At 41.4% G+C, this 27,338-nt stretch overlaps 1 protein-coding gene across 7 annotated transcripts in view; it reads left to right on the top strand.

Moving 5' to 3' along the window:
* ASTN2 (astrotactin 2) overlaps positions 1–27,338 on the top strand; it is an 850,745-nt gene that overhangs the window by 657,973 nt on the left and 165,434 nt on the right. For all 7 annotated transcript variants that reach the window (XM_077913090.1, XM_077913089.1, XM_077913088.1 and 4 more), the window contains one exon: positions 9,356–9,621. In XM_077913090.1, the coding sequence (XP_077769216.1) occupies positions 9,356–9,621 (266 nt within the window). The remainder of the gene's footprint in view (positions 1–9,355; positions 9,622–27,338) is intronic.

Genomic DNA, 27,338 nt, shown 5'->3' with positions numbered 1-27,338 from the left:
ACATCTTAAAAATAAAACTAGATTGAGGCACCTGGTAGCTCAATCGGTTAAGTGTCCCATTCTTGATTTCAGCTCAGGTCATGATCTCAGGGTTGTGAGATGGAGCCCCATGTCAGGCTTCACTCTGGGCTTGGACTCTGCTTGGGATTCTCTGTCTCTCCTTCTGCACCTCTCCCTGCTACCTTTCTTTCTCTATTTAAAAAAATAAAAAAAAATTTGGTTGTTATAATTACAGAAAGAACTGAAATTTCTTGGCTGGCATGGGCATTACATTATCTCAAATTCTAAGAACTTTGTGTTGTCGGGGATACTAGCCTTACTTTACACATAATAGAGCTTATCAGAGCCTCAGCTTGTGCATGGTTATATGCAGGGCCTCCACTAGCCCATAAGTTAGCTTTTGTGTAAATTAGGAAATAGGACTCTTCCATTTGGAATCAATCCTGTGGGCATGAGCATGACCAGTGGGGCTGAGGCTGCCCACTTGCCCCCTTGCCTTGTCACCATCATGCAGTACACAACTTGTAGAGATGTACTCAGACGCCCTGGTCTCATGATCAAATTCTGCCTTAGATTGGTCTTACATTCAGACCACATCCTTCCCAGTGTTACCTGGGAGTTCATTTCTACCTGATTCCTAGAGGATCCCATCCCACTGATTATCTTTTCTCTCTGCCTTATCTCCAGTCTCTCCCCTCTCCTCCTCTTCTGGTGTTTCCTTCCTCGCTGATACACTCAATCACATCTCTAAACTTGGGTATCACTAGGATTGGAACAAATCATTGCTCATAATATCACCCCCCTGCCCCCCCCCATGCCTAGCTCCAAAACTGGCACTTCTAAGCAAAGTCTTGTTGGTAACCCTCATAGTCATTACACTAGGCTTCCTTTTATCATAGCCAAGCCTTTACTGTCATACCTGCTGTCCTCAGAACCTAGCAAGTTGGTTTGCGCACAGTAATCATTCTTTGGCATAAAGCAAAAATTTTTCCCAAGAGCAATCATCTTAAGCAGGCACTAGAGGGCAGCAGGAGATCACACATGGCTTTTTTTTTTTTTTTTTTTTTTTTTTTTTTTCAGCTTCTCCTGTCTGGCCACAGCCCACCTTAGCTCACTAGAGTCAGGAATACATGATGAGCTTCTATGCTGACTGTTAACCTTAACAATAAGAGGGATAAAAGTCTGGAAGGGGGCGAGGGAGCCTGGGTACACCTTTGTCTGTGGGAAGGCCCACTTTTGGGTCCTCTCAACTATACTGGGATTCTTCACTGTGCCCATTACTTTCTTTAGGACAAATAGCACAGCAGAGCCGTGCAGGTATTTTAGCACTTAAAAAAATAAATGTGAAGAATCCTAATTTGCAAACAAACCAACAAATGATATTAGCCACTGCTGTGGGATACTGGGCAGTGTCCAGGGGTCCCACTCCCTGCCATGCAGAGAGTATGGCTTTCCTTATATTTAACTGCTTACTCGGAGATTTAACTGCTTTCACTCAGAATAGGTAAGGTTATACTATCACTTATAAGGTTATAGTACATCATGCTGAGCCTCAGTCTCCTCATCTGTAAAAGGGGGCAATGATTCCTACTTTGTAGTGTGATAACGAGAACCTTATGAGATGATAGGTGTAAATCAGCTCGAGCTGCATCTCCTGTCTGACACTCAGAACAATTAATGAGGAATTAGTCTCCCTATTTTACAAATGAGGAAACCAAGGTTGGAGAGGTAGTGACTTGCCCAGAAGGATCCTGAATCAGGTGTTCTTAACTCAGTAACTTTGGACTTAAGTTTTCAATTCTACCTTCGTCTACTGAATCATCTACCTTTGTCTACTGTGTTCCCCTAGGTAGGAAGTGGGTGGTTTAAACAGAAATTCCTGACACAGTGGTTAAATCGCTAACAGATAACAAGGGAAGATTTTTGCAGATCCAGACTCGCACAAGAACTGAGTAATGCTGAGGTAAAGACCAGGGCTGGAACAAACGACTCTGATGATGCTCTGGACACCCTAGAATTTGTAAATTCCTCATTGGGTTCTGTTTCTCATTGATCCACCAAATACTCCAAGATGTAGGTACCAACGTTATCAACATTTTTACACATGAGAAAATGGAGCCTCTGAGAGGTTAAGTGACCTGTCCGAGGTCACCCACCTGGAAATGGAAGAGGTGGATTCAAACCCAGGCAAGTCACTGCGCGGTGGCTGCCCCTCTGCAATTGGGCTTATTACTTGTGTATTTTGGGAAGAAGCTGTGAATTAGGTTAGATCAGGAGATCAGTCATCCCAGGATTTGGCAGTTTTGTAGACCTGTCTTCTTTTTAGAGTCTTCACTGAGGCCTTTCCTTCCGTTTTGTAGATATGTCCTCACAGGTGCAGGCGCACACCCATGCATGCTTATCTTTTACTGAGACACGTAAACCTCATCAGAAGCCACCTGAGAATGCCCCCACAATTCCTGGGGTCAGGAGCTCCCCTAGTTAGTTGGTTAATCTTAGCATGACCTGGCAGGTAGTGGGCAGGCTTGAGTACCACAGTGAGGGTGTCTAAATAGCAACAAGTCTGTAACTACAGGGCTGCTTCTGATGCTTAGGATGACAAATGCTGTTTCGGGATGGGAAGCCACCTAGATTTAACAGAGCTGTCCCATAATGGAACTGGAGGCCTAAAGACGTAATGAGTTTTATATAATTAGAAGTTTCCAAAAAGAAGTTAGAGGATGGTTTGGTGGTGAATGAAACATTACATGGGATTCCTGACTTGACCTTTAAAATGCCTATTGCCCCTGAGATGCCTTAGCCCATGGAAAAGGGGTGAGGGAGCCTGCAAGTGTTGTCTGGGAGTGACAGGAACAGAGAAGGCCCGAGTCCCTGCAAAGGAGACAACTCACTGTGCAAGAGTGAGACTTGGTGCTACAAGCTATCATTTGTACGTCAATAAAGTAAGGTTAAGACCATCTGCCTTTGGGGCTATGGTGATAAACTGAGAGGTTGAGTTTGAAGTGTCATGAGTGTTATGGGAATGGAATGGATTAAAGGGAAAGAGGCTCATGTTCATCTGTTCCTTTATTCAGATACGTACCTGCAAACCATCGACACTACGTTAGATAGTGAACTCTGTGCTGGGGTGCAGATGATCACTAAAACAGGCCATGGTCCTCCCTTTAATGGAGCTCACAGTTTAGTTGTGGGGGGGGGGCAGACATTCATTGAACTAGCACATTAAGTAAAATTAAAAACGTGATAAGCACTATGATGGTGATGTAAATGTTTCAGTTGATGATAAGAATTGAAAGTAATCACCGTGAATTTATGTGTTCAAGAATATACATGTGAGTTGGTTGGTGAATCTATGTACATGTGAGAGTATACATGTGAGTTGATTCCCATGATCCTTCTTAATGTATTCAGTGGGGTGATCTTCCTCTGCTCCTAGGTGATGAGGTTAGTAGGGCACATCTAATCTATTTTCACTTTTATGGACTAGACCATGATAGACATTGTCACTTGCTAACATCATTTCCAGCCAGGAATTAAGATGTCCAGTCCAAGAATTGTAATCATATCTCTAAATCTGACAAGTCAAGTCTCCTCGCCCTCCCCAGTGGTGGGGCATGAAGAGGGTGGGACAAGATTGCCCTTCATTCTGTTTTTCTACCTCGCATTTCTTTTTTCCTCTCCCTCTGTTATAAAGCAGAGGGAGGGAGAAGTGGTAAGGATTAGGAAGGTCATGCTTGCTGTGGTCCCCTTATATCTGTCTTTGTTTTCCACTCCTGCCAGTTTTTAAAACTAGCCAAAAGTGGGGAGGCTTTTCAAAGGCTCTTCCCAAGGCTTAGGATGTTGCAGTTTCCCCTTGGCTGGTTGCCAGCGATCGATCCCCTTCCACCTATGTTTCTCTGGGGGCCTACCACATAGGGATTTTCAGTGGGGGACACCCCTCAATCTTTGTTAGAATTCCTTTTGGATAGGACTGGAAGTGTTCTAGCTGCCTCTTTTTCCTGTGTGACTCACACCTGGAGGGAAACACTGGAGTGTTTTTCACACCATACAGCCTCCCCTGTTCTGCTGCCACAGGCCACTAGAGCTTTTGCAGGTGGAATAGGATCCTAGTCCACTATCTCCTCAGCAGTGGGGAACACACGGCAAGTTCTCCAAGAGGCACTCTTTTTTTTTTTTAATTTTTTTTTGGAGTTCAATTTGCCAACATTTAGCCTAACACCTAGTGCTCATCCCACCAAGTGCCTTCCTCAGTGCCCATCACCAGGTCACCCCAACTCCCCGCCCACCTCCCTTTCCACTACCCCTTGTTCATTTCCCAGAGTTAGGTGTCTCCAAGAGGCACTCTTGAGGCTTCTTCTTACAGAACAGGATTAGAAGGTAGCATGCTCTACATGTCTCACCTGGGGCGCTGGAAATTCTAAACATTAGGTAACAGCCTGTCTCAAACAAATCTCTCCTAAATCCCTCCTGCCTACTTTCTGACCTTGTTTTATTTCCTTGTACTGGCTGAGGTTTCTGAAGTTATGAAACGAGTTAGGATTCATCTCCTTTGTACGTTCTGCATATTGGGGCTTGGTTTGGGGATTTCATCTCTATTCTATCTTGGTGCCTCAATGGAAATTTCAGTTGTAACATCTTGTTACAATAGCAGCACTGAGAATTATAACAACCACAGCATTAGCAGCAACAACAACTAGAAAGGATTGAGTGCTTAACCTTTGTTAGGCACCGTGTTTGATCCTCACAAGAACTCAGTCAGGTTGGTACCATGACTTATGAAGGGCACCCCAAGGATGCAGGACCTTGACTGGGAGGCTGGGAAGTTTGGATTGCACAGTGCAGAAGCACAGGCCTTGCTGACGGCCTTTTGGCTGGCTACTTTCCCTCTGTTAAGGATAAATTTGTGTGGGTCCTTGAGGCAGACCTCAGAGCAATCGCTTTCCTCCAACAGGAGACAGTAACTCCGCCTAAGAAATGATCCCATTTCAGCAATTCCTGGGAGGCCATTGCTGTAATAAAGGCCATTCTTTATGATATAAAAGTCTCACCCTCTTTCCCCCACCCTTAACGTTTCTAATTTGAGCCCCTCTGGTCCCCGTGGAGCCTTTAAATGCTTCAAGTGCAAGCCTATTGCCAAAGCAAGCCTGTCTGACTTGGGAGGCAGCGCCCTGCGCTGTTGCCGAATATTGAACAAACATTCGCACAGCTTTGGCTCTCCCAGGAGCCCTTAGTCTGCTGCCTTTGTTTTGTTTTCTGGATGAGGGCAAGCAGTGCCATCACCTCCTGCCGAAAAGCCCTGGCTGCCCTCCCAACAAGGAGTTGTCACTTCAACTGAGGCTGCCTTTTTTTTTTTTTTTTTTTTTTTTTGGTGGCAACAAAATAATACCCAGCAGGAATTTGGGAAGAGAAAAAAGAGAGTTCAGTTGGCAGGTTCTCAAATGAATGGGTTGTAGTGTCATTGGAACTGAATTGGGCTTAAAACCAGACATGATCCTATTTTGGAAGCATTGTTCAGAGGGATGGGAAATGTGAACAGAGGATACGTCTCTTCAAAAATGCTCTTTATCCTTGCCTGTTAAAGACAGCCTGTTTTAACTGAGCTCTCCCATCCTCTCAATGGAAGGGCCTATGTGAAAACCCAGAGGAGGTCAGAACAACTGGCAAATTGATCAGCTATTCATCTGTAAACCTTCCAATTGAGGAAGCTAATTTTTCACTTTGGGAAGAGTTGGCACTTGATTATAAGCCACCAGTTAATTGTCGGTCTTGAAATTCATAAATCTTGACTCTTAGACTTATCAATGCTCTGATAAGCTAGCACAGCACTTTGGGTCAATATATATATATACCCAACAAATTTGTATCAAAACTATTACTGTAATCCTAACATGTTCCAGGTTATATGTAAAGTTGATATGGGCATAGGGAAAATTGATACTGTCTTCTTTGTCCTCATGGAGTTTACAGTCTGGGAAGAGAGGATGGATGGAACAGGATGCTATGAGAATCTTTCATGTGAAGCCCTGTATAGATTGGTGGCATGGGGATGGAAGTCAAGGAAGGCTTTTCTGAAGAACTGGCATTTGAACTAAAGATGACTTTAACCACAGAGTAAGGTTGGATCAGAAATAATTAGCTTTCACAATAATCATAATGTCTACAGAGGAATAATTAATGGAATGGTGAATGGTCTTCCCTGTTGTAACTCTCATCCAGATCGTAATTTAAGCACGATAAAATCTTTACCAAAAAAAAAAAAAAAAGATAATTGTTAATAAATGTGCACACAATACAGATGTAAATCTCTTTCTCTGTTAAAGTCTCTGGTTCTTCATTTGTTGAGCAATGGGATGGGACCATGGGATGCTCAAGTGCCCTCTTTTTTAAAACCAGCCCTTAAGTTCAGCTATGAATTCTATATTGCTACTGCAATGCAGTTGTCAGCCTAGACTCTGGGCTTCTAACTCACCGGTTGGATTGATAGATTTTGAAAAAAAAAAAAAAAAAAAAGATTTATTGGAAAAAAAAACAGACCAGCAGAGATCTATAACTTGTTTTGTTGTTAAATGGTTAGTTACATCTTTAGCCCAGTATCTATGTGTGTTCATTTGATCAAGGGCATTTTTACTTCCAGCACCACATTTCGTTTCCAATTAAATTATGTGCATATGGTAAAATGCTGTGAGGTGTAGGCCATCTATGTTTTAAAATATGAGATTAAAATAGTCATTTAAATGACAAATTGGTTAATAGAAAAGACTGGGATCATGTGATGAAAGGAACACTAACTCACCATATGACCTTGGAAAGTCTTCCTTTGGGACACAGTTCCCCCTTGTGTAAAATGGGAGGGTTGTACCAGATTAACATTTTTCAAAGGTGTGCTTTTTCAATAGCTTTTGAAAGATGTTTTATGGAGAAAGAATGCCCCCCTCTATGTTTTCCTCATTGGAGATTCACAGTTTACATGTATGATGGCCTAATTGATTCCAGTGTTTTTAGTTTAATTCATTATACTGCCACACTGACCAAAGACAGAGTCTCCTTCTGAGACTCAATTTCCCCAGCGATTACCTAGGACTGGAGCCAAGGTACCCAAACTTATTCTGTAAAGGAGCAGATAGTAAATATTTTAGTCTCTGTGGGTCATAGCATCTTTGTTGAAACTACTCGATTGTGCACTTGTGTGTGCCCAGCCATACATAACACATCAATGAATGAAGGTGCCTGTGTTCCAATAAAACTTTATTTACAAAGAGAGAGAGAGAGAGAGAGGGCTAGCTTTACCCCATGGACCACTTAGTTTACTGACCTCTGGGGTCAGAGTGTGAGATAACCCCCCTAATGTCTTGTAGCTCTGGCTGTCCTCTAACCCTCTCTCCTCAATGGTTATTCTCTCCCAAGTTTGAAGTCACCCTTCTCCAAAACTAGTCCTCTGGCCTGCACTTCCAAAAGTCATCATCATCATCTTCTTTCAACTTGTCTGTGTATAAGAGTGTCTCTGTCTGCCCAGATGCTGAGATGCCTTCTTCACAGCTTTGTTTTGTTTATCTTGTAACTACCCTTCTTTAATCCCTCTGAAGGATTGGTTAGCTGGAATTTGCCTTGTCTTCCTCCCTCAGAGCCTTTGATCTGATGCTCATAAGCATTTGTTGACAGCCAGACAGAAAAGGTGGAGCCCAGATCCCAGGCCCGAGGGCCCAGAGAGTAATGAATGAAGGCTGCATTTATTTGTATTTCTAATTGGCAAGCCCATTTCCAGATCAGCTGCATGTCACTGCAAGCTGAGAGCTAGAGCAGGAGATAACCCTACTTTTTCTTAGTCCTTGGTGCCCAGGGCTCTTGTCTCCACTGAGGCAGGAGCACACCTTAAGTTTACCAGGATTGGAAGAAGCTGATGTCTCGACCAAATTCTGTCCCTTATTGCAGGCCACCCTGTTTGCCACTCAGATTATGCATTACACAAGTCTGAGAACACCATTCATATGGTCTGTGATGTAAATGGAACTCTTCAGGTTGTACAAATCACTTTGCTTTTTGATATAGCCATAGCCATTCTCTTTTTATGAAGTCTTATATAGAAGGCCAGTCTATAAAAAGAGATACAAGTGGAACTGCTCTATTTGAAGCTGAGATGTGGGTCTTGGGTTTCATCTACCCAGTTTCCCTCCTGCCCTCTGCAACCATCCGTTGAGGTGCTTCTTGGGATCCATAGAATTCCTCGGAAGGATTTCAGAGGCTCTAAACTAGATCATGAATGTCAGTCTAGCCATTCAGAGTTCTACAGCCTCCCTCTTTGATGAAGTCTCAAGTACATCCCTAGCACTCTGCTAGACACTGAAGCAGATGGCGGGGAGAAGGAGACAGGAGTGGGTGACATGGTACCAACTCCAGGAGTTGAAAATACAGTTGTAGAGGTTGGCAGAAAATGGGATGAAAAAATGATCTTAACAAGATTAGGGTTTATCAACAGAAATACTCAGAGAAGAAGAGCTAGAGCAAGGAGAAAAGACTTCTGAAGAGGGTGATGTTGGAATGGAGCACTGATAGGTGGCAAACATTTGAAGAGGCAGAGGGGAAGAATAGGGCAGGTGAGCAAAGACACAGAGGTGGGAAATGCTAGTTGTATGGATCAAGAGAGACAGCACTGAACAGAGCGTGGGTAATTAGATCTCAGTGTGCACAGGAAGAAGGCAGGGAAGGACTTTTGAACAAGGGAACAGATGAGCACAGAAAGAAAGAGGAAATCATTTCTTTTCCAGACAGGTCCACCTCCTTCTGTCTCATTTACCACTCATAACTGTTTTAGTCAGTATTATAACTCCATTTTACAGAATTAATCCTCACAGGCTTTTGGGTATTAGGAGATCTTCCCAAGGCCCATTGCTATTATCAAGCAGAATTGAGATTTAAATGGAAATTGACTTGACTTCAGCTTGTGTTTCCCCCATAACATGAAACTTCATGGAAAATATAGGACTGGAGCAAGTTTTCAAAAGAAAGTTATAATTTGTATAAATTGACACTAGACAGAAATTCCTTATTGGGAAAATATCTTTGAATATTTACACCTTACAGGGCCCTTGGAGAATCCTCTTGTCTTACCAATCAACTTTAAATATGGAAAAAGTGATGTCCAGAGAAAGTAAATAAGGAGTTATTTGATATAAATAATAAAACAAGACACCACCTGACATCTGAGTCATCAGACTAGTGCTCTTTCTAAGGCATCAGGAGCAAACCACTCTATCATCTTTTTTCCTTTCCATGGAATACCACCTCCTTAGCACGTTGGATTCTACGGGTTCAAGAGTCTGACCTTTTGAACAATATTGAATTTCTCTCCCCTCTCCAGAGACCACAGAGCTGGGCAGCAAGAAGGAACTCAAGTCCATGCCCTTCATCACCTACCTCTCAGGTCTGCTGACAGCCCAAATGCTGTCGGATGACCAGCTCATCTCAGGTGTGGAGATCCGCTGTGAGGAGAAAGGCCGTTGTCCATCTACCTGCCACCTTTGCCGCCGACCAGGCAAGGAGCAGCTGAGCCCCACACCAGTGCTGCTGGAAATCAACCGTGTGGTACCACTTTACACCCTTATCCAAGATAATGGTACCAAGGAGGTGAGTTCCCCTGACACAGCCACTAAGTCACATCTAAGTACCAATCTTCCTGCCACCTGCCCTTGTGGGCCAATTGTCTATTGGGATTGTCTTGTCATCATTATCATCATGGTGATTGGCATTTATTGATTCATTTACCATGTTTTAAGTACATATATAGCTGCTATATCCAATAATTCCTCAAATCTCAATGGCTTAATATAATAGAAGTTATTTTATGTTTATGTGGAGTCCCAAATAAATGTTTTCGATGATGAGTGGCTTCACTCTGAGAAGTGGTTCAGTGACACACCTTGTTCTATCTTGTGCCTTCATCAACCTGATGCTTCAATACTTGCTGTGGAAGAAGAAAGAACATGGAAGATCATACATGAGAGGTTTAAACAGGCCAAGCCCGAAAATGACAAATATCAGCTCCATTCCATTGGCAAGAGCTCAGCCATTGGGCACACCTATCTGCGAACAAAAACAGGGAGATATACTCTATCTAGTGACCTTGGGGAAGAAGATATATGGAATTGTTGAAACCTAACAGTCTTTGTCTCAGTATTATACTTGGATTATCTCATTTAATCTGCCCCCCCCCCACAGATCAGGTTTATGTATAAGTATTGGTTTGACTCCTATGAAATTGCCAGCATTTGATCTTTTTTTTTTTTTTTAATTTATAGAAATAGTAATTCCAGGGAGCACCTGGGTGGTGCAGTCAGTTAAGCATTCAACTCTTGGTTTCTGTTCAGGTCATGATCTCAGGGTCATGAGATTGAGCCCCACTTTGGTCTCTGAGCTCAGCATGGAGTGTGCTAAAGTTTCTCTCTGCCCCTTCCATGCACATGCTTGTGTGCTCTCTCTTTCAAATAAATATATTTTTTTTAAAAAAATGGTAATTCCATATGGTTCATCCTAATGTCATTCCCACTTTAGAAGTGAGGAACCCTCAAAGATGTTTAGTGATTTGCCAAAGTTGGTGTGCTTCAGAGCCTATGTGCTTAATTGTGAAACTGTATCTCCTATTTTTCTTTTTTCTGCATTTCTCATTTTCCATTATAGCATGCCTGGGCTTGAAGAGACCATATAAATGATTCATTCACTGGTTTGCAAAACTTTATTCATGGAACACCTTTTCTAAATGCAGTCTTTCATTTAGAAAATGAGATCCATAAAACCAAGAATAGCAATACCACTCCTTCAGTTGGGGAGAGGAAGGTAGACAAAGCATCTCTACTTTGTCCCCACTCTTCCCTCTGCAGCAATTCCCAGATAGCACTGGGCCCCAAAGAAGATAGTCTGGTAGATCCCTGACCAATACCAATAGGGTACTATGGATTATGCACTCCTCTTGTAGTATTCTATCAGACTAAATTCTAGAGAGTGATATGTGGTCAGGTAGGGCTTCATAGAGGACAGAGAGAGGATGAGAGTAAGGAGGTGGGGACAGTGTCAGGTAGATGACCAGAAGCAGAAAAGTACATGATCTGTACAAAGACTGGAAGACATCCCATGGCTAAGATCAAGAGATAGAAGGAAAGCAGAGATGAGGCCAGAGAGATCAGAAGGAGCCTGATCATATAAGTTGTTGTAAACTAGCTCACAGGAATTTGGACCCTGTCTAAAGGAGAGTGAGATGCTTAGGATATGCAGGAAGGATCCAATAGGATTAGATTCATGCAGCTGAAGGAGCCCTCTGGAAACAATCCAGATGACCATCAGTAGGAGAGCAATTAAATAAGCATAAAATGGAAAATACATACAGTGGAAAACTCTACAACAGACAAAACAAATGAACTATAGTGTCACTTAATATGAGATGAATGAACATAATATTAAATGAAGAATTAACTCCTAAAGGTATATTTTATATAACATGATACCCTTTCCCCTATTTTAAGTTAAAACAGATACATGCCAGATACACTACATTTTTGGAATGAATACAGGTGCTATAAATTATTTAAAAAGGGAACCAAGGAAATGTTCAATGTAGAGTTCAGGATGATGGTAGTCTTGAGTCGGGGAGGGCAGGGCAATGGCATGAGGGAGTCCTCATTACATGGAGGTATCACGTACCTAGCTGGCATTTTGGGTGGTGGATTTGTGGGAGTTTTCTTCTAAAGTATTAAACTAGGTAATGAGTGAACACTAAGTAGTTGGATATATTAGGCCTAACCATACATGGTGCAATAATTAGCTTAAGTCATGAGCATCATAGATAACCTAATTCTGTGCATCAGAGGTCCCCACATTCACTACAACAAAAAATCAAACATATCTATCTATCTGTATCTCTACCCCTCCGGCTTTAAGGTGAGAGTTGGGTGTGAAAATGCGAATGTGGAAATAGGGAGCCCTGTGAGGAGGCTGTTGAAGCTTCCAGTAAATACCAACGATGATCTGACCAGTGTTGTATCAGTGAGGATGAGCGAAGCAGCATGATTAGCTGCACAGGGCCGGAGTCTCCAGGACTTGGTGGGTGAGGCTGGGAAAATCCTCACTTACTGCTCCATAAACTTGGCCCAGTGCTGCCTCCCTGGACCACACTCTCCTCATCTGTAATGTGGCACAGTCCTAGCTAAGTCACAGGACTTTTGTGATGTGTTCTTGGCACATGTGGTAGCAAGAGGAGTGGTGGTTCTTTCCCTCCTTGCGTAGGAGTCAGATTCCCCATGTCTGGATTCTATGCCAGCTTCCCTCGGCATGATCAAAATATCCGTTTCTTTGGAAATCCAGCAAGATGTTTTCCAGGCCAGTTGGTGGGTGTTATCAGAGAAGCCCAAGTGTGAACTCAGTCACTAGATGTCACTATTCTCCTTGTAGGAGATGTGGAACACTCGGAGCTCTAGTCATTCATTCATTCAGTAGATTTGAGTATATGCCAGGACTGTGTCATGCCCTGAGAAGTGAAGAGTGCAACGAGTAGACTTGGTCTTTATCTCCATGGAGTTTACGGGTTTGTATTAATGAATTAATGGAACAATCACCAGTAGAAACAGACTGCAAGGTACCAAGAGGAGTCCAGGCCAGTGGGTTGAAAATATGTGATAGGAGATCTTGTGGAGTTAGGGAAGGCTTTCCTGAGGAAGTGACATTTAAACTGAGTTTTAGGGGGTCGGGCATAAAGTGAATGTGGAGGGCTAGGTCTGGAGGAGTGGGAGGAGCCTGAGCACAAGCAAGTTTGAAGACCCAACTCCTGCAAAGGCCTGAAGAATGAGCAGGTGTGGCCCATTTCCTTGAGAAACTGAGTGAGAACCCATGTGGCAAGGGCCAAGACTAAGGGCTGCTCCATGGGCAGTGCTGAGGACCAAGCAGCAGGGCCAGTCCAGGCAGAGGTGCAGAGGCGGCAGTGATGAGTAGTTTGGCACCAGGTGGTGGGAAGCCAGAGAATAGTTTAGGCAGGTAGCCAGGCAGGGGTGCCATCTTCTCTTGGGCTCGCCTTCTCTTAGTCATCCCTGCTCGAAAACGTTAGAGCTCGGTGATAATCTGGCTTCATTGACATTCCGGCTTCTTCTCCCTGGCCCCAAACCCCAATGGTAGGCCCTTTTAAACTTGTGTTACAGCCTAAGGGCTGTGATACATTAGGTTTTTCCAGTGGAGCCAGGATAAGGTAGGAGTAGGTGGGACAGGCCGACTGTAGGTATGGAAATGATCTGGAGGGAATATGGTCACTGAGTGAGGCTGGTGTGATGAGAGGGCAGCCATTCTCCTTGTGATCACTATTTGTTTTCTGACTCCTCTCCAAACCTCATCACTCCTTCTCCCATGGCTTATCCATGTCTTTGCTTTGCTCTGCAGCCAGAGGTAGAGGAAACATGGATAAAACACGAAAGAACCTTGGCCTGGGCTCTGACACTGAGATACAGTAAGGCTGGGGCAAGTCCTTTTTTCCCTTTCTGGGTTTTTCTTTTCCTACCTGAAAAGGAAGAGAGGCTAAAAAAGTTTCTTTGAGTTTTCTGCAAGAGACTTTGTCTAAGTGGAATCAGGTAGCAGAGGCTCTGTGCTCTCTTTAGAATCCTGCCTCAACCTCCTGTTCACTGTGTGATGTTGAATCATTTCAAACCTCAGTTCCCTCATCTGTAAAATGTGATCTTTATGGAGATCAAATGAGATAACAGATGCCTAGTGCCTGGCACATAGCATGTGATAGACAAACATTTTTCTGTGAATATGATAAAAATGATGTGCATCTAAACTTGACCCTTCTAGTTTTTTTAATGATTCCCTTGGTACTTCCTCTTCTAAGTAGTACTGGCTAACTTTACAGAAGCCCAAAATGCGAGGAACATGACATTTTAGAGTAAGATCTGTGTTTTTGCATGGGAGAGGTCACTGGTTAACCCACAAGGGCAGATCATGATTGGAGGTATTATAGGAACATTTTCTCACTTTATAAACATTGCTGGAGTTCATATTCTGTTGGTAAGGGATACTGTAGGTGGAGTTACCCATGAGTACAAGGATTTCCTTCTATAGATCTCCTGAAACAGAATGGAACCATTCTTCTATGTAAGAACTCCTGACTCCCTTGAGTTATTTGAGGTGCTCAGTCAACTTCTGAGTGCCATTGTATGGCATGGTCAGGAAGTGTCAGAGAGGAAGTGTGACTTGCGCGAGATCTGTGGGGCAGTTGTGGCTTCTGATTTGGGAACAGAATTAGGATATGCTCTGGATAGCCCTGGGGAACATTAGACACTGCTCCTTTGATGGTTGGGATCTCCTCGTATCCATCATCATAAATCGTATCCATCACCATGGTAAAGGATGATGACTTGTGCCTCAGTTGGAAAGGAGCCCTTCATTACATGTCATGCTGTGATTTAGAACAAGGAAAAAAAATTTTTTTTATCATGGCCAGTTTGATTAATACATAGATGTCCTCCTCCACCTGTTAAATGACCCCACATAGCCCGAAGCCATAGTACAGCTAGTTGTATAATATACAAGACTTTGTGTGGTTGTTAATTTAGCCTTTGGGTGAGGAAGAAGAAGCTCCAAGTGGGGGAAACAAAACAGTGTCATTGTGAAGAGCCAGACAGAGCGGGATTTGAAACCCATCTCTGCCATTGACTACTGGGTGACCTTACTTTTACTTATTTGTAAAGGAAACATGTGGTATCTGCCTCTATCCATGTTGGGATTGGGAATTCTCTTTGGAAGAGCTAGAGAACTGAGACACCTGGAATCTGAATTAGTCTCTGTCCTTGATTCTTATATGACATTGGACACAAATGCTTCTACCATTTTGATCTTGGTTTCTTTATCTGTACTATGAAAATTCTGGGCTAACTTTATCTCTTTCTCTTGCCCCCCACCATCCCCTACTTCCTGGTGCTGTGATAGCATCAGATCTAACTTTTACCCTGAAAAAAGGGCAATATTTTGAGGTTAGAAGAGTCATCCTGTGACCTGCAATTTATTTCTCATCCGGAGACATTAACAGTTTTATTCCTTAAATTAATAGGGATGAGAAAGATGTACATATCTTGTACTTTATTGCAGTGACATAGAACTTTTGAGTAGAGAGGGGTATTAAAGTCATATCCCGTACATTTTACAGATCAAACTTTTTATTTTACAAATAGTGAAAATAAAAGTAAGACTTAAAGATGAAGAATGATTTCCCTTGAGTCACATAACCAGTTCTGAATTTGAAGTAGTTAGGCATGACTTCTGGCCTCAGCAATACCTTTCATCTCTCCGAGAGTCAGTCTCCTCATCTGTAAAATGGGTAGTCATAACTTTCCCCACAGGGCTCTCATGCAGAAAAATAAGACACTCCTTGCTAACAATTTGAGGACTGTAAACTACTCTATAGAGGGATGATTCTTTCCTAGTGCTCAGGTCTCCTGACTTCCAATCATGTGAGTTTTGTTTTGTTTTGTTTTTTTCTTTTTCTTTTCATGCTGCTCTAGGAAGAGCCATGTATAATTTTGGTCTTGTTGTGGTTGTCTGACCTTCCAGCAGATCCTCTCTCTCTGCCAGAAAAACTTGTTTGCTCTATTTACACTTCTTGGCTCTCACTGAGAAGAGAATTCCAAATGACTGCTCTTTGAAAGAAATTAACAGCCAAGATCGCCACCCCCCAATGATCACCACCACCACCATCACCACCACCATGATCACAACTGCTGTCACCATTACTGTAGCACCATTGCCGCCATCTCCTTGTCTTGGTTGCTTAGCGTGTGCCAGATACTGTGCCAGGAAAAAGGATACAGAGGGGGAATACGACACAGATTGTGCCTTCAAGGAGCTCACAGTCTAATAGATGAAGCAGAAGAGCCACATAAGTAACTATAATTACTTGCATATGTTACATTCATGCATGACTTATTTTCAAATAATACAATTGACATTCCAGCAGTGTTAGAAAATTGGGAGAAAGAAACTCAGAGAAAGTCTGGAAAAGATTCTTGGGGCAGGAAAGGTGGATATGGGCAGATCATGGAACAGCTTGAGGCAAGTCTGCGGATGAGGATAATACCATCTACGAGATGCCTATCATATGCCAAAAACTGTACTGAGGGCTTAATGTGCTTTATCTCATTTAATCACCCAACAACTTATTAGGGCAGTACTATTACTGTCCCTGTTTAATAGATGAGGACACTGAAGCTCGCAGAAGCTTGAACTTGGTTCTATAAAGTTCCAAAGCTAGTCCAGGTCAAAGTTGGAAAACTGTGGCCCATGGGTGCAATCCAGCATGCCACCTGTTTTTATAAATATATTTATGAAACATAGTCATACATTTGTTTCCATATCATCTTTTTTTATTAATTTATTTTTATTGGTGTTCAATTTGCCAACATCTAGAGCACCCAGTGCTCATCCCATCAAGTGCCCCCTTCAGTGCCCATCACCCAGTTACCGCCCACCCCCTGCCCACCTCCCTTTTTACCACACCTCGTTCATTTCCCAGAGTTAGGAGTATCTCATGTTCTGTCTCCCTCTCTGATATTTCCCACTCATTTTTTCTCCTTACCCCTTTATTCCCTTTCACTATTTTTTATATTCCCAAAATGAATGAGACCATATAATGTTTGTCCTTCTCCGATTGACTTATTTCACTCAGCATAATCCCCTTCAGTTCCATCCATGTCAAAGCAAATGGTGGGTATTTGTCGTTTCTAATGGCTGAGGAATATCCCATTGTATACATAAACCACATCTTCTTTATCCATTCATCTTTCGATGGACACCGAGGCTCCTTCCACAGTTTGGCTATTGTGGCCATTGCTGCTATAAACATCGGGGTGCAGGTGTCCCGGTGTTTCACTGCATCTGTATCTTTGGGGTAAATCCCCAGCAGTGCAGTTGCTGGGTCATAGGGCAGGTCTATTTTTAACTCTTTGAGGAACCTCCACACAGTTTTCCAGAGTGGCTATCCCAGTTCGCATTCCCACCAACAGTGCAGGAGGGTTCCCCTCTCTCCACATCCTCTCCAACATTTGTTGCTTCCTGCCTTGTTAATTTTCCCCATTCTCACTGGTGTGAGGTGGGATCTCATTGTGGTTTTGATTTGTATTTCCCTGATGGCCAGTGATGCAGAGCATTTTCTCATGTGCATGTTGGCCATGTCTATGTCTTCCTCTGTGAGATTTCTGTTCACGTCTTTTGCCCATTTCATGATTGGATTGTTTGTTTCTTTGCAGTTTACATATCATCTATGGCTGCTTTCAGGCAACAATAGCAGGGTAGAGCAGTAGCCACAGAATAGAGTATGGCGCACAAAGCCAAAAACATTAACTTCTAGTTCTTTCCAAAAAAATGTTTGACAAAATTTGGTCTAGACTAAGGAATATTAGAAAGGAAGGGGAAAGAAAGTTAAGTTATGTCAAATCCTGTATGCCAAACATATTAGAATAGAAGGATAAAACCCAACAATTATTGATTGCCAACTATATGCCTGGCATTTTTAAGTGCTTTGTGTATATTAATATGCACTCATTATATCAGTGATGTCTCCCTCTACCCCCCAACACATTTGAATATGCACTGTTATGCCCATTTCACAAATTAAAAGGCAAAACTGAGGACTTATAGTGATAAGCAAGTTATCTAAGATCACATACCTAGTGTCTTATGGGGTCAGAATTCAAGCCGGGGATGACAGTGTCTAAAATGTACGTGTGTGTTTTGTTTTTAAGAGAGAAAGAGAGGGTGTGTGTGTGAGCAGGGGTTGGGGGGCAGAAGGAGAAAGGGAATCTCAAGTGGGGTCTACTCCCAGCGCTGACCCTAACACAGGGCTCAGTCTCATGATCCTGAGATCATGACCTGAGCCGAAATTGAGAGTGGATGCTTAACCAACTGAGCCACGCATGCGCCCCTAAAGCGTTTATGTTTAATCAGTCACTCTGCAACAGGTCTGAGAGATTTAGGAGAGATCAAACTGGAAAGATGATGTGCAGAAGGCTGAGCTGTGGGCAACTTAGAATGCTGCCTCAAGGCAGTTGGAAACCATGTAAACAATGGGGAGTCCTCCTTCAGGATTTGAGTCAAGGGAAAAACATGATGAAATGTGACTTTTTAGGGTCACCTGGCTGACTCAGTCCATAGAGTATACAACTCGTGATCTCAGGGTTGTAAGTTCAAGTTGCAAATAGGTTATAGAGATTACTTAAACATAAAATCTTAAAAAATAAAAATAAATGTGACTTTTAGATGACTAACTGCATCAACAGTTGCAAGGTGAATATCAGGGATGAGGGCTGTGTAAATAACCAAGGATTAGTAATTTGAGGTATGCAGATCTCTGATTTTTTTGGTATATTTTTTTATTGGAGTTCGATTTGCTGACGTTAGTATAACACCTAGTGCTCATCCCGTCAAGTGCCCCCCTCAGGGCCCGTCACCCAGTCACCCCATCCCCCTGCCCACCTCCTCTTCCACTGCCCCTTGTTCATTTCCCAGAGTTAGGATTCTCTCATGTTTTGTCTCCCTTTCTGATTTTTCCCACTCAGATCTCTGATTTTGAATGGTATTTTGATCTCCATCCTCAGAAAATTATGCCAAATTATACATTACCAGATTATTTTTCTTGGCAAAAAAGATACATGGCATCTGCACATTTTATAGATGCTCTTGACCCAAATGTTCTAGAAGACTTAAATAAGATGACCAGTTAGTAAGCTTTCCACCGCAGAAGTTCATATATGAGATGACTGGGAGTGTGGGGACTCAATTTAAATAATTTTAGCAAAGTATTTACAAGGGTTTTCTCTAGGTCAGGCACTATTCTGGGTATTTGAGATACATTAGAGAGCAAAACAGGCACTTATTTTGACCATCCGGAGACTTAGTTTATACTGGAGCATGTGTGGGAGACAAAAAGCAAACAATCAGAACAGTAAATAATATTGTATATTACAAGGTAAAGAGAAAAAAAAAAGCAAAGCAAACAAGTGAGGCCAGGAGTACCTAGTGGAAGATGGAGACTTGGATTTCAGAGGGTCTCAAAGTCACTCTGAATCAGTTGGGATGGGGATGGAGGAAGTATTTGTTAACAATGCAGGTTCCTGGCTTCGTCCTACTGATTATTTTTCTCTGGTAGGGTGAGGCTGAGAATCTTCATTTTCACAGGCTTCCAAAGGTGATTCTGATACACATTGAGCTTGAGAACCACTATCCAAAACCATGGTTCATATGTCTTCTTTCATTCTGAATTTCCTTCAGGGAATTCCTTGTTTAGGGATTAGGAAAGTCAAGTCCTTATAATCTGGCGTAAATCTCTGCTATTGTGGGCCACTTCCTCTCCATCTCGGTGCATTCTGAGGAGGTGCACTGGCCAGAAACCAGACTGTCAGGCAGTCCTTGGCAAGAGGGAAGATCAAAGAAAAGAGGGAGAAATAATCCACATATTACTCAACACGCTCATGGTCAATTACAAAAGAGGAACTTAATGCTTGGCTTGCCTACTTGCAAAACTGGAAAATGTAGTTATTTCATGGGACCAGAAGACTCCTAGATTCAATAAGATACAGGAGACACCCAGACTTAACAAATGCAAACATTTTTGCATGTCAGAGCACAGGATGCCCTCTCCATACCTCTGCTCCGTGGGACATTGAATTTGGTTAGCAAATGTGATAAAAAAGAGAATGGCATCATGTCTTTCCCTCGTACTTTTAATAACAGCTATTCGCTGAGCACTTCAGTTGCACTGGGAGCTCAGCTCCAGCCCTTCATGTACTTAGCTTACTGAACCCTTTTATGAACCCCGCATGGTGGGTATTATTATTATCTTTTTTTCCCATTGTGTAAACTGAGGCATGGAGAAGTGAGACCACTTGCCCCTAGTCCCTAGAAATAGGAACTAGTAGAACCATGGTTTGACTTGGGTACCTGAGCTTTTTTTCTCATTTCGCCGTATTCTCTATTAGCTACTTCCCTTCAACTTTTTAAATAATCGTACATGGAAGTCAATGTATAATGAAGACACTATCACTGCATATTACCTTCACCAGCTACTGGATCTTCATTTCTTTACTTAATGGCCATTTTTTTAAATAAAAACTACTACTGTCTATACTGATATACTCGCATTCATTCCAGGGTTAGGTCTCTTCACCCAATGGGGAAAAAAAGTGTCTTCTCATTTACAAGTCTTGCAGACCCTGTTTGCTATAAAAGACTTTCTCTTTCAATGGTGTTTTCTAGGTCAGTTTTTGAATTCTGAAACCAATGAGATATTTTTCTTCCTTCCTGCACTACTCCCCCTAAAACTATAGTCCTTTATCAAGTCTTATAGACTTTTATTCTTAAGAACTTCTCCATAACTTCACTTTTACCCAGTCTAGTTCAAGTTTTGCCTGGACTATTGCAGTTGCCTCCTCATTGGCTAATAATGAGCCTTGCCTCCTTGTGTTAACTTTCTTCCTTGTAGCTAGAGTAGAATTTTCAAAACTCAAAACTTTCTCTCATCACTTCCCTCATTCAGATCCTTAACTGCCTTCCAATTCCTTAGGATCAAGACAGAGGTGCTTACTGTGGCCTACATAAGGCTGCTTGGATGGGCCCTTCCAATTTCTAAAAAAAATTCACCTTAACTTTACCCTTTTTGCTTTCCATTTTCTAGTCACTGGCAATCTTGCAGTTTCTGGAAAGGCCATACTTTGTCATGCCAAAGAGCCTTTGCACATGCTGTTCCCTCTAATTGGCATGCATTTCACCTCTTCCACTCCTTTTTTTCTGAATTAACTGCTACTTATGCACCAGAATGCCTCCAAAGCTTCTGGATTTGATAAGCTCCCCATTCATTTATGTACTTTCGTGAGTCTTTTTATCTTTCTCCCATGGCAGTTATCAAAGTTTCTAATTATCATTATTTTCTTTTGAGAGAGAGAGTGTGTGTACTTGTGAATAGGGGGAGTGGTGGAGAGAGAGAGGGAGAGAGAGAATCTTAAGCAGATTCCATGCATGCATGTGAGATGGGGCTCCATCTCACAACCCTGAGACAATGACCTGAGTCAAAATCAAGAGTCAGGCACTTAACCGACTGAGCCATCCACACACACTCAAAGTTTCTAATTAAACTTTTATGTTTTGTAATAGATTAATTCCTATGTCTCCTCCTCCTTCACATTTTATTATTTTATTTTATGGTGATAGCAGTGCCAGTGAAGAAGGAAGAGAGGTAAACTCAGGAATGAAAGTATTATACAAGCATTTGGTCCATCCTTAGTCTGCTTCTTGATTCCTTTCTGCCATACCTTGCAAATGTAGTCGGGTCTGTGAACATTCCCAGTAACAGCTTGCTCAGTGATCGCAAGCACCCTGTTTCCCTCACTTCTAGGATATCCTACCTGATATTGAGTCAAACAATTGTCCTGTAAACTCCCTAAGGCCAGGGTCTGGGCAAACTTTCGCTCAGCATTGCACCAGCAGCTTCTGGTATCATGCCTGACTCAGTAGAAATTCGATAAATGCTCAATGAGTATAGATGAATGCGTGAGTGAAAAGTGAATGAGTTACCAACTTACACTGGTATGCTTATATGGTGCTTTCAGGTACACTGGCCCCCTTAACCTCTCGATAGGCCTATGAAGGTAGCAATGTTTATCTTCATTTTACAGATAAGGAAACTGAAGATCAGAGAGGATAGGTGCCACCCCTTGAATTCCCAAAGGCTAACACATAGCAGAACCCTTTTCTAGCTCACCCACAACCACTTATTCATCACATGACCATGCAAAGACTGCCCCCAGCCAGGGCAGTGTTGGGCTTCCAGAAACAGAGCAAGCTGTAGGCCCCATCCCTCCTGGAGCTTAGCCCTGTTCACCAGGAGCTCTTCTTGGGTCATTAGAGAACTTCAGTCAGCAGTGATGCAAAGGGCCCAGAAGAATTCACAAACAGCTCTACTCAATCCTCTGTTTCTCTCTAAGAACCAAAAAGTCGTTCCAGATGTGTCTCACAATTCACCAGGCAGATGCGGCTGAAAGCAGCATGAGTTTGTACCATTATAGTCAGTCTGTGCAGTGGCTTCTCTGGTCAACAGAATCATGTCATCCCTGGTATTTCTGAGTGGAAGGGTTCCAAGGTATAAACTCAGGCCCTGAGAGGAGGAGAAACCCTTGAAGAATGGGGCCTCTCCTGGGGCCACATGTTTCTTTTCTCTTTCAGCTTCATCTCCACACTTACCCATTTTGGAGGACACTGTTAAACCCCTGGGTCTTCTGCTATCCAACCCAAAACAATTTAGTTTAGAAAACTCTAATGTATACAAGAGCAGAGAGCCTAGTGTAATGAACCTCCACGTACCTCTCACCTTCTAGTTACAACAGTGACCAACTCATACCAAGCCTATGTCACCTGATGTCTCACCTCAAACATTATGGAATTTTATGTGTAAATGTTAAAGTTCAAGAGATTAGGGCTAAAAATATAGCTTCAATACCATTGTCATTACTATGTTCTCCAAATTAACAGTTCTTCAGTACCATCAAATATCCAGTCATTGCTCACATTTAACAAATTGTTTTATATTTTTGGTACAAATTTGTTCAAAATGGGATCTAAATAAAATCCAAACATCGTGATTGGTTGATAAGTTTCTTTTAATCTATAGGCTCCTTCCTTCCTTTCTCTCTCTTTTTATTCCTTGTGATATTTTACCAAGAAAACCAGGTCATTTGTCCAGTAGCATTCCCCACAGCCTGGATTTTGCTCATTGCATCCCCATGGTATCATTTAATACGTTCCTCTGCCCCTCTATTTCTTATAACTTGGTAGTTAGGTACCTAGATGTTTGACTAGGTTTGATTTGTTGGCAGTCTCCCGCAACCAGTATTGACACACCCCTAGACCAAGGTGATGTAATAGAATAACTTGAGCTTTCTAATCTAGTAGTGAAGTGTTTGTTTTCGAGGCTGGTCAAATCTGTCATTAAGTCCTGGCTGTTCCTTTTCCTCTATGTGACTTTTGGCAAGGAATTCTGAGACTTAGTCCCCTCAGATGTGTGGTTGGGGTTAATAATAATAATAATAATAATAATAATAATACCTAATTTCTCAGGTTATTTTATTAAATGAGGTGGGCTTGGGGGTCCCTGGGTGGCGCAGCGGTTTAGCGCCTGCCTTTGGCCCAGGGCGCGATCCTGGAGACCCGGGATCGAATCCCACGTCGGGCTCCCGGTGCATGGAGCCTGCTTCTCCCTCTGCCTGTGTCTCTGCCTCTCTCTCTCTCTCTCTCTCTGTGTGACTATCATAAATAAATAAAATTTTAAAAAAATGAGGTGGGCTTCTAACATGCTTAGCTTTCTGCCTGGTACATAGTAAGTGGAGTATGGACAGGCTCTTACTTGTCTTCTCCCTCCCATTCATCCTTTTGCTTTCCAACGTCTCCTTTTCCACATTTCATTATTTTATGATCACAATGCCTATGAGAAAGAAAGAGCAGGAAAACTCAGAAGTGGAAGGGATTATCCTGGCATCTAGTCCTACCCTAGTCTATTGCTTAAATCTTTCCCACTGTACCCTACAAGAGTCTATGTTTGAATGTTCTGTGTAAAGCTTGCCTAGTAATCCCTAAGCAGCTTGTTCACTTACTACTAGAATGTTTTGTTTATTAAGTCGAAACATTTTCCTATATATTTCCTCCTCTTGTTTCTAGTTCCATTCATCAAAACAATACTGAAATAGACTTACTTATTGACTTACTGGACAGAGCATATACTTTGGGATCAGAGAGATGAAGGTTCAAATATCAGCTTTGCTGCAAAATCCCTTTGTGTTTTGGGGCATATAAATTTTTAGAATTCTGTTTTCTTACCAGTGAAATGGGATTAACAGTGTCTACTTTATAGAATTGTTTCCAACTAAAGTGACTAAAATAACAGATTATTAACTAAAATAATCCAGGTAAGGTGCTTAGCAGCAATGTGTGGCACATCTGTCCTCTCTCTCGGTTTTAAGCGACAGTCTTTCAGTTATTTAGATCTTAGTTCTGGCAAACATCCTCTGCTCCTTCAATAACTTTCCATCAAATGAGTCTGTTCTTAATTCTGACTTAGTTTTATCCCAGCCATCTTGATTATGAGCCTCTGAAAAAACCTCCAGAATGTTTTTTGTCCTTCTTAATGATGATTTATGAAGAGTTAGGACACACAGAGACTGCATCACTTGCCTATAGAAATAAGGGTGGAATTCAAGTCTCTTGCTTCTTTCTAGATTTGTCCTTCTGTCTTTAGTGTCATGTATAGAGTAAGCACTCGAAACTTAACTTTTGTGTGGTGGGCTTACTGAAGCTCAGAAGGAGAAATCTCTTATCAATGTCACATGGCAATAGTTATGGAACTAGGATTTAAACATGTTTGTCTGGTTCTACAGCCTGTAGTCTCAGCATATAAGCTGCAGAGACTGCCTCATCATTGGCTCCTTCCTCTACACATTGACATAGACAAGCCTATTTTATCATCAAATAACCTTTTTTGGATTCTACAGTCTTTCCTGTCACTCTCTTTTTCTTCACTTTTCCTTGGTGGTGAAACGTGTGCTCTGTTTTCAACTCTCAGTCACCTCTCAACTTGGAAGCTATTCCGCCATCTAATTGAAGTTCTTGTCTCAAAGCTCAACAAAGACCCCCTCTTCATGCTCCTAGATGTAATTGATGCATAATGGTATATTGTTTCAGGTGCACAACATAATGATTCAGTATTTGTGCACATTGCAAAATGATCACCATGATAAGTCTAGCTAATAATTAACATCCATCATCACATCGTTATAATTCTTTTCTTGTGATGGAAACTTTTAAGGTCTATTCTCTTAGCATCTTTTAGGTATACAATTCAGTATTACTAACTATAGTTGCAAACCTGTACATGACATCCCCATAACGTACTTATTTTATAACGGCAGTTTCTACCTTTTGACCTCTTTCACCCATTTTCTCCACTCCTATCACCTGCCTCTGAGAAAACTCTATCTATGAGCTTTTTTCCCCCTCAAGATTCCACATACAGTATTTGTCTTTAAGCATAAGTGTCTTTTGAACACTTAGCATAATGTGTTCAAAATTTATCCATGTTTGTCTGGCAAGATTTTATTTTTTTATGGCTAAATGATATTTGTGTGTGTGTGTGTTTCTATATACACACACACTACATTTTCTTAATCCATTTATCCGTCAGTGGACACTTAGATTGGTTTCATATCTTGCTGCTATAGATAATATTGCAGTGAACATTGGGGTGAATATCTATTTTAATTTTCTTTGGTTGGATAAGTAACCCAGAATTGAAGTTGCTGGCTCATGTAGTAGTTCTATTTTTAATTTTTCAAGGAGCCTCTATACTGTTTTCCATAGTCACGGCACCAATTAACATTCCCATTAACAGTGCCCAGGTATTCCCTTTTCTCCCCAGCCTCCCCAACACTTGTTACTTCTTTTCTTTTTTATAATGGCCATTCTAACAGGTATGAAGTGATTGATGACCTGTTAACTCAATCCAAAATCCTGTTCTCAATTCTTTCTGAGAAGCATCAATCCATTCTTAAAAGAGCTTGACTTGACTCCTTGACTTTAGTTTGCTCATCCTGAATCTTTACCGGAAGTTATTACTTCCTTTCAAAAAAAAAAAAAAATGAAGGGAATACCAGGAAATGGAAGTATGGTAGCTGCTTTGGGATTGAGGTATACATTCAGTGGGGCTCTGCCCATGCCTCTGTGTTGCTTCTTTCATAGTTCTTTTCCTCAAATTTTCAGCTATTTATTTTGAAGGAATCTGGAGAAAGCATAGATATATACACATTCCTATAAGTAGGTATATATTGGTGTGGTGTGTGTGTATATATTATATTATATTATATTATATTATATTATATTATATTAGTGTATATAAATATATATGCTTATGCATATTTCATATGCAGGAGGGTATTATTTATATTCAAGGCAAAACAGGCTTATCATGAGATTTTGAGGCATTCCAGTGAAATGTCATTGAGATCCAATTTTTGGAGTCAATGAGATCTAGATTTGAATTTTGGATTTTATGCTTACTGGTTGGATAGTACTGCACAAGTGACTTGTCCTGCCTGAGCTCCCTTGTCTTATCTGTAAGAAGATTTGCTTCCTAGGATGGCTCTGGATATAACATAATATGATATATGCAGAGAAAAGAAGGTTCAAGAATCAAAATGACGTAGGCTTATATTCTTGTTTTGTCACATACAATGAAGATACAACTTAATTATTCAGAATCTCAATGAAGATAGCATGAAGATCATGTAAGTCATAGAATTATTGCTAGCTTAAGTACGATTATGTATATATGTCACTTAGCAGTGCCTAGTATGATTAAAAATTTGATCAATATTAGTTGCAGCTTCTTTCCTCTTTCTTCATCTTCAACTTTTCCCTTTCTCTTTCTTTTCTTCCTTGTCTTTTATGCTTCTGCTCTTGATGCTGATGAAACATCCAGCACAGAGTAGGTGTATAGTTAAGAGTTATTGCCTTACCCTGAGAAATCCATTGATTAAAAAAAAACAGAAGGGTAGTCAGTTCGCAGAAATTCAGAAAGGCATACCTCTCTAAAGGCAAAGATAAGCTTAACGTCTTTTTGGCAGCTGGTTCTAATGATTTATTTTTTCCCCATTGAAAAAATAATTAACAAGAATAAGAATTATTCTGAGCATAGATGTGCCTAGAATAACTTTTGTCTATAAATAATCATAAGTAATAACTTCATTATGTTCATAATAAATAATAATTCAAAATAATTATGTTGCTTCCATGTAGAGAATATCCAAATTTAGAGCTTTGTCAACATTCATCTAATTGTCAAATATATATACATGTGTAGACACATGCATGGATCTGGCATTATTTTAGATACTTTATAAATGATCCTTAAACATTCCTTTCTGTAGGCAATATATCCCCATTTTACACAAGTGGAAATGAAACATGGAGAGTTGAAGTCCCTTTATTAGTTTGCTTAGTGATAACCCTAAAATTTGAATCCAGGGATTTGGTTCCAAAGACCATACTCCATGTCCTGTCTCCAGGATGTATAACATCATTTTATGGGTTAAGGGATCTAGACTGCAGAGTCTCAATATACCATGATGGAAATATGACTGCAATGAATGAGATAGGACTCTCCCTTTTTATAACCTCCCCTGCTAAATTTCTAAGTCTCCCTTTCAAAGGCAAAGATAAACTTAGTTTGTGTCTAGACTGAGCATGTCCCCTTCTGTCCTCTGACCTTTCTCTCCCTGCCCCCA

Source organism: Canis aureus, chromosome 10 (genome assembly GCF_053574225.1).
Source record: "Canis aureus isolate CA01 chromosome 10, VMU_Caureus_v.1.0, whole genome shotgun sequence".
In the NCBI taxonomy this organism is placed as follows: Eukaryota; Metazoa; Chordata; class Mammalia; order Carnivora; family Canidae; genus Canis; species Canis aureus.
Note: the sequence above shows the minus strand (reverse complement) of the source record. Positions and strands in the feature narration are given on the sequence as shown.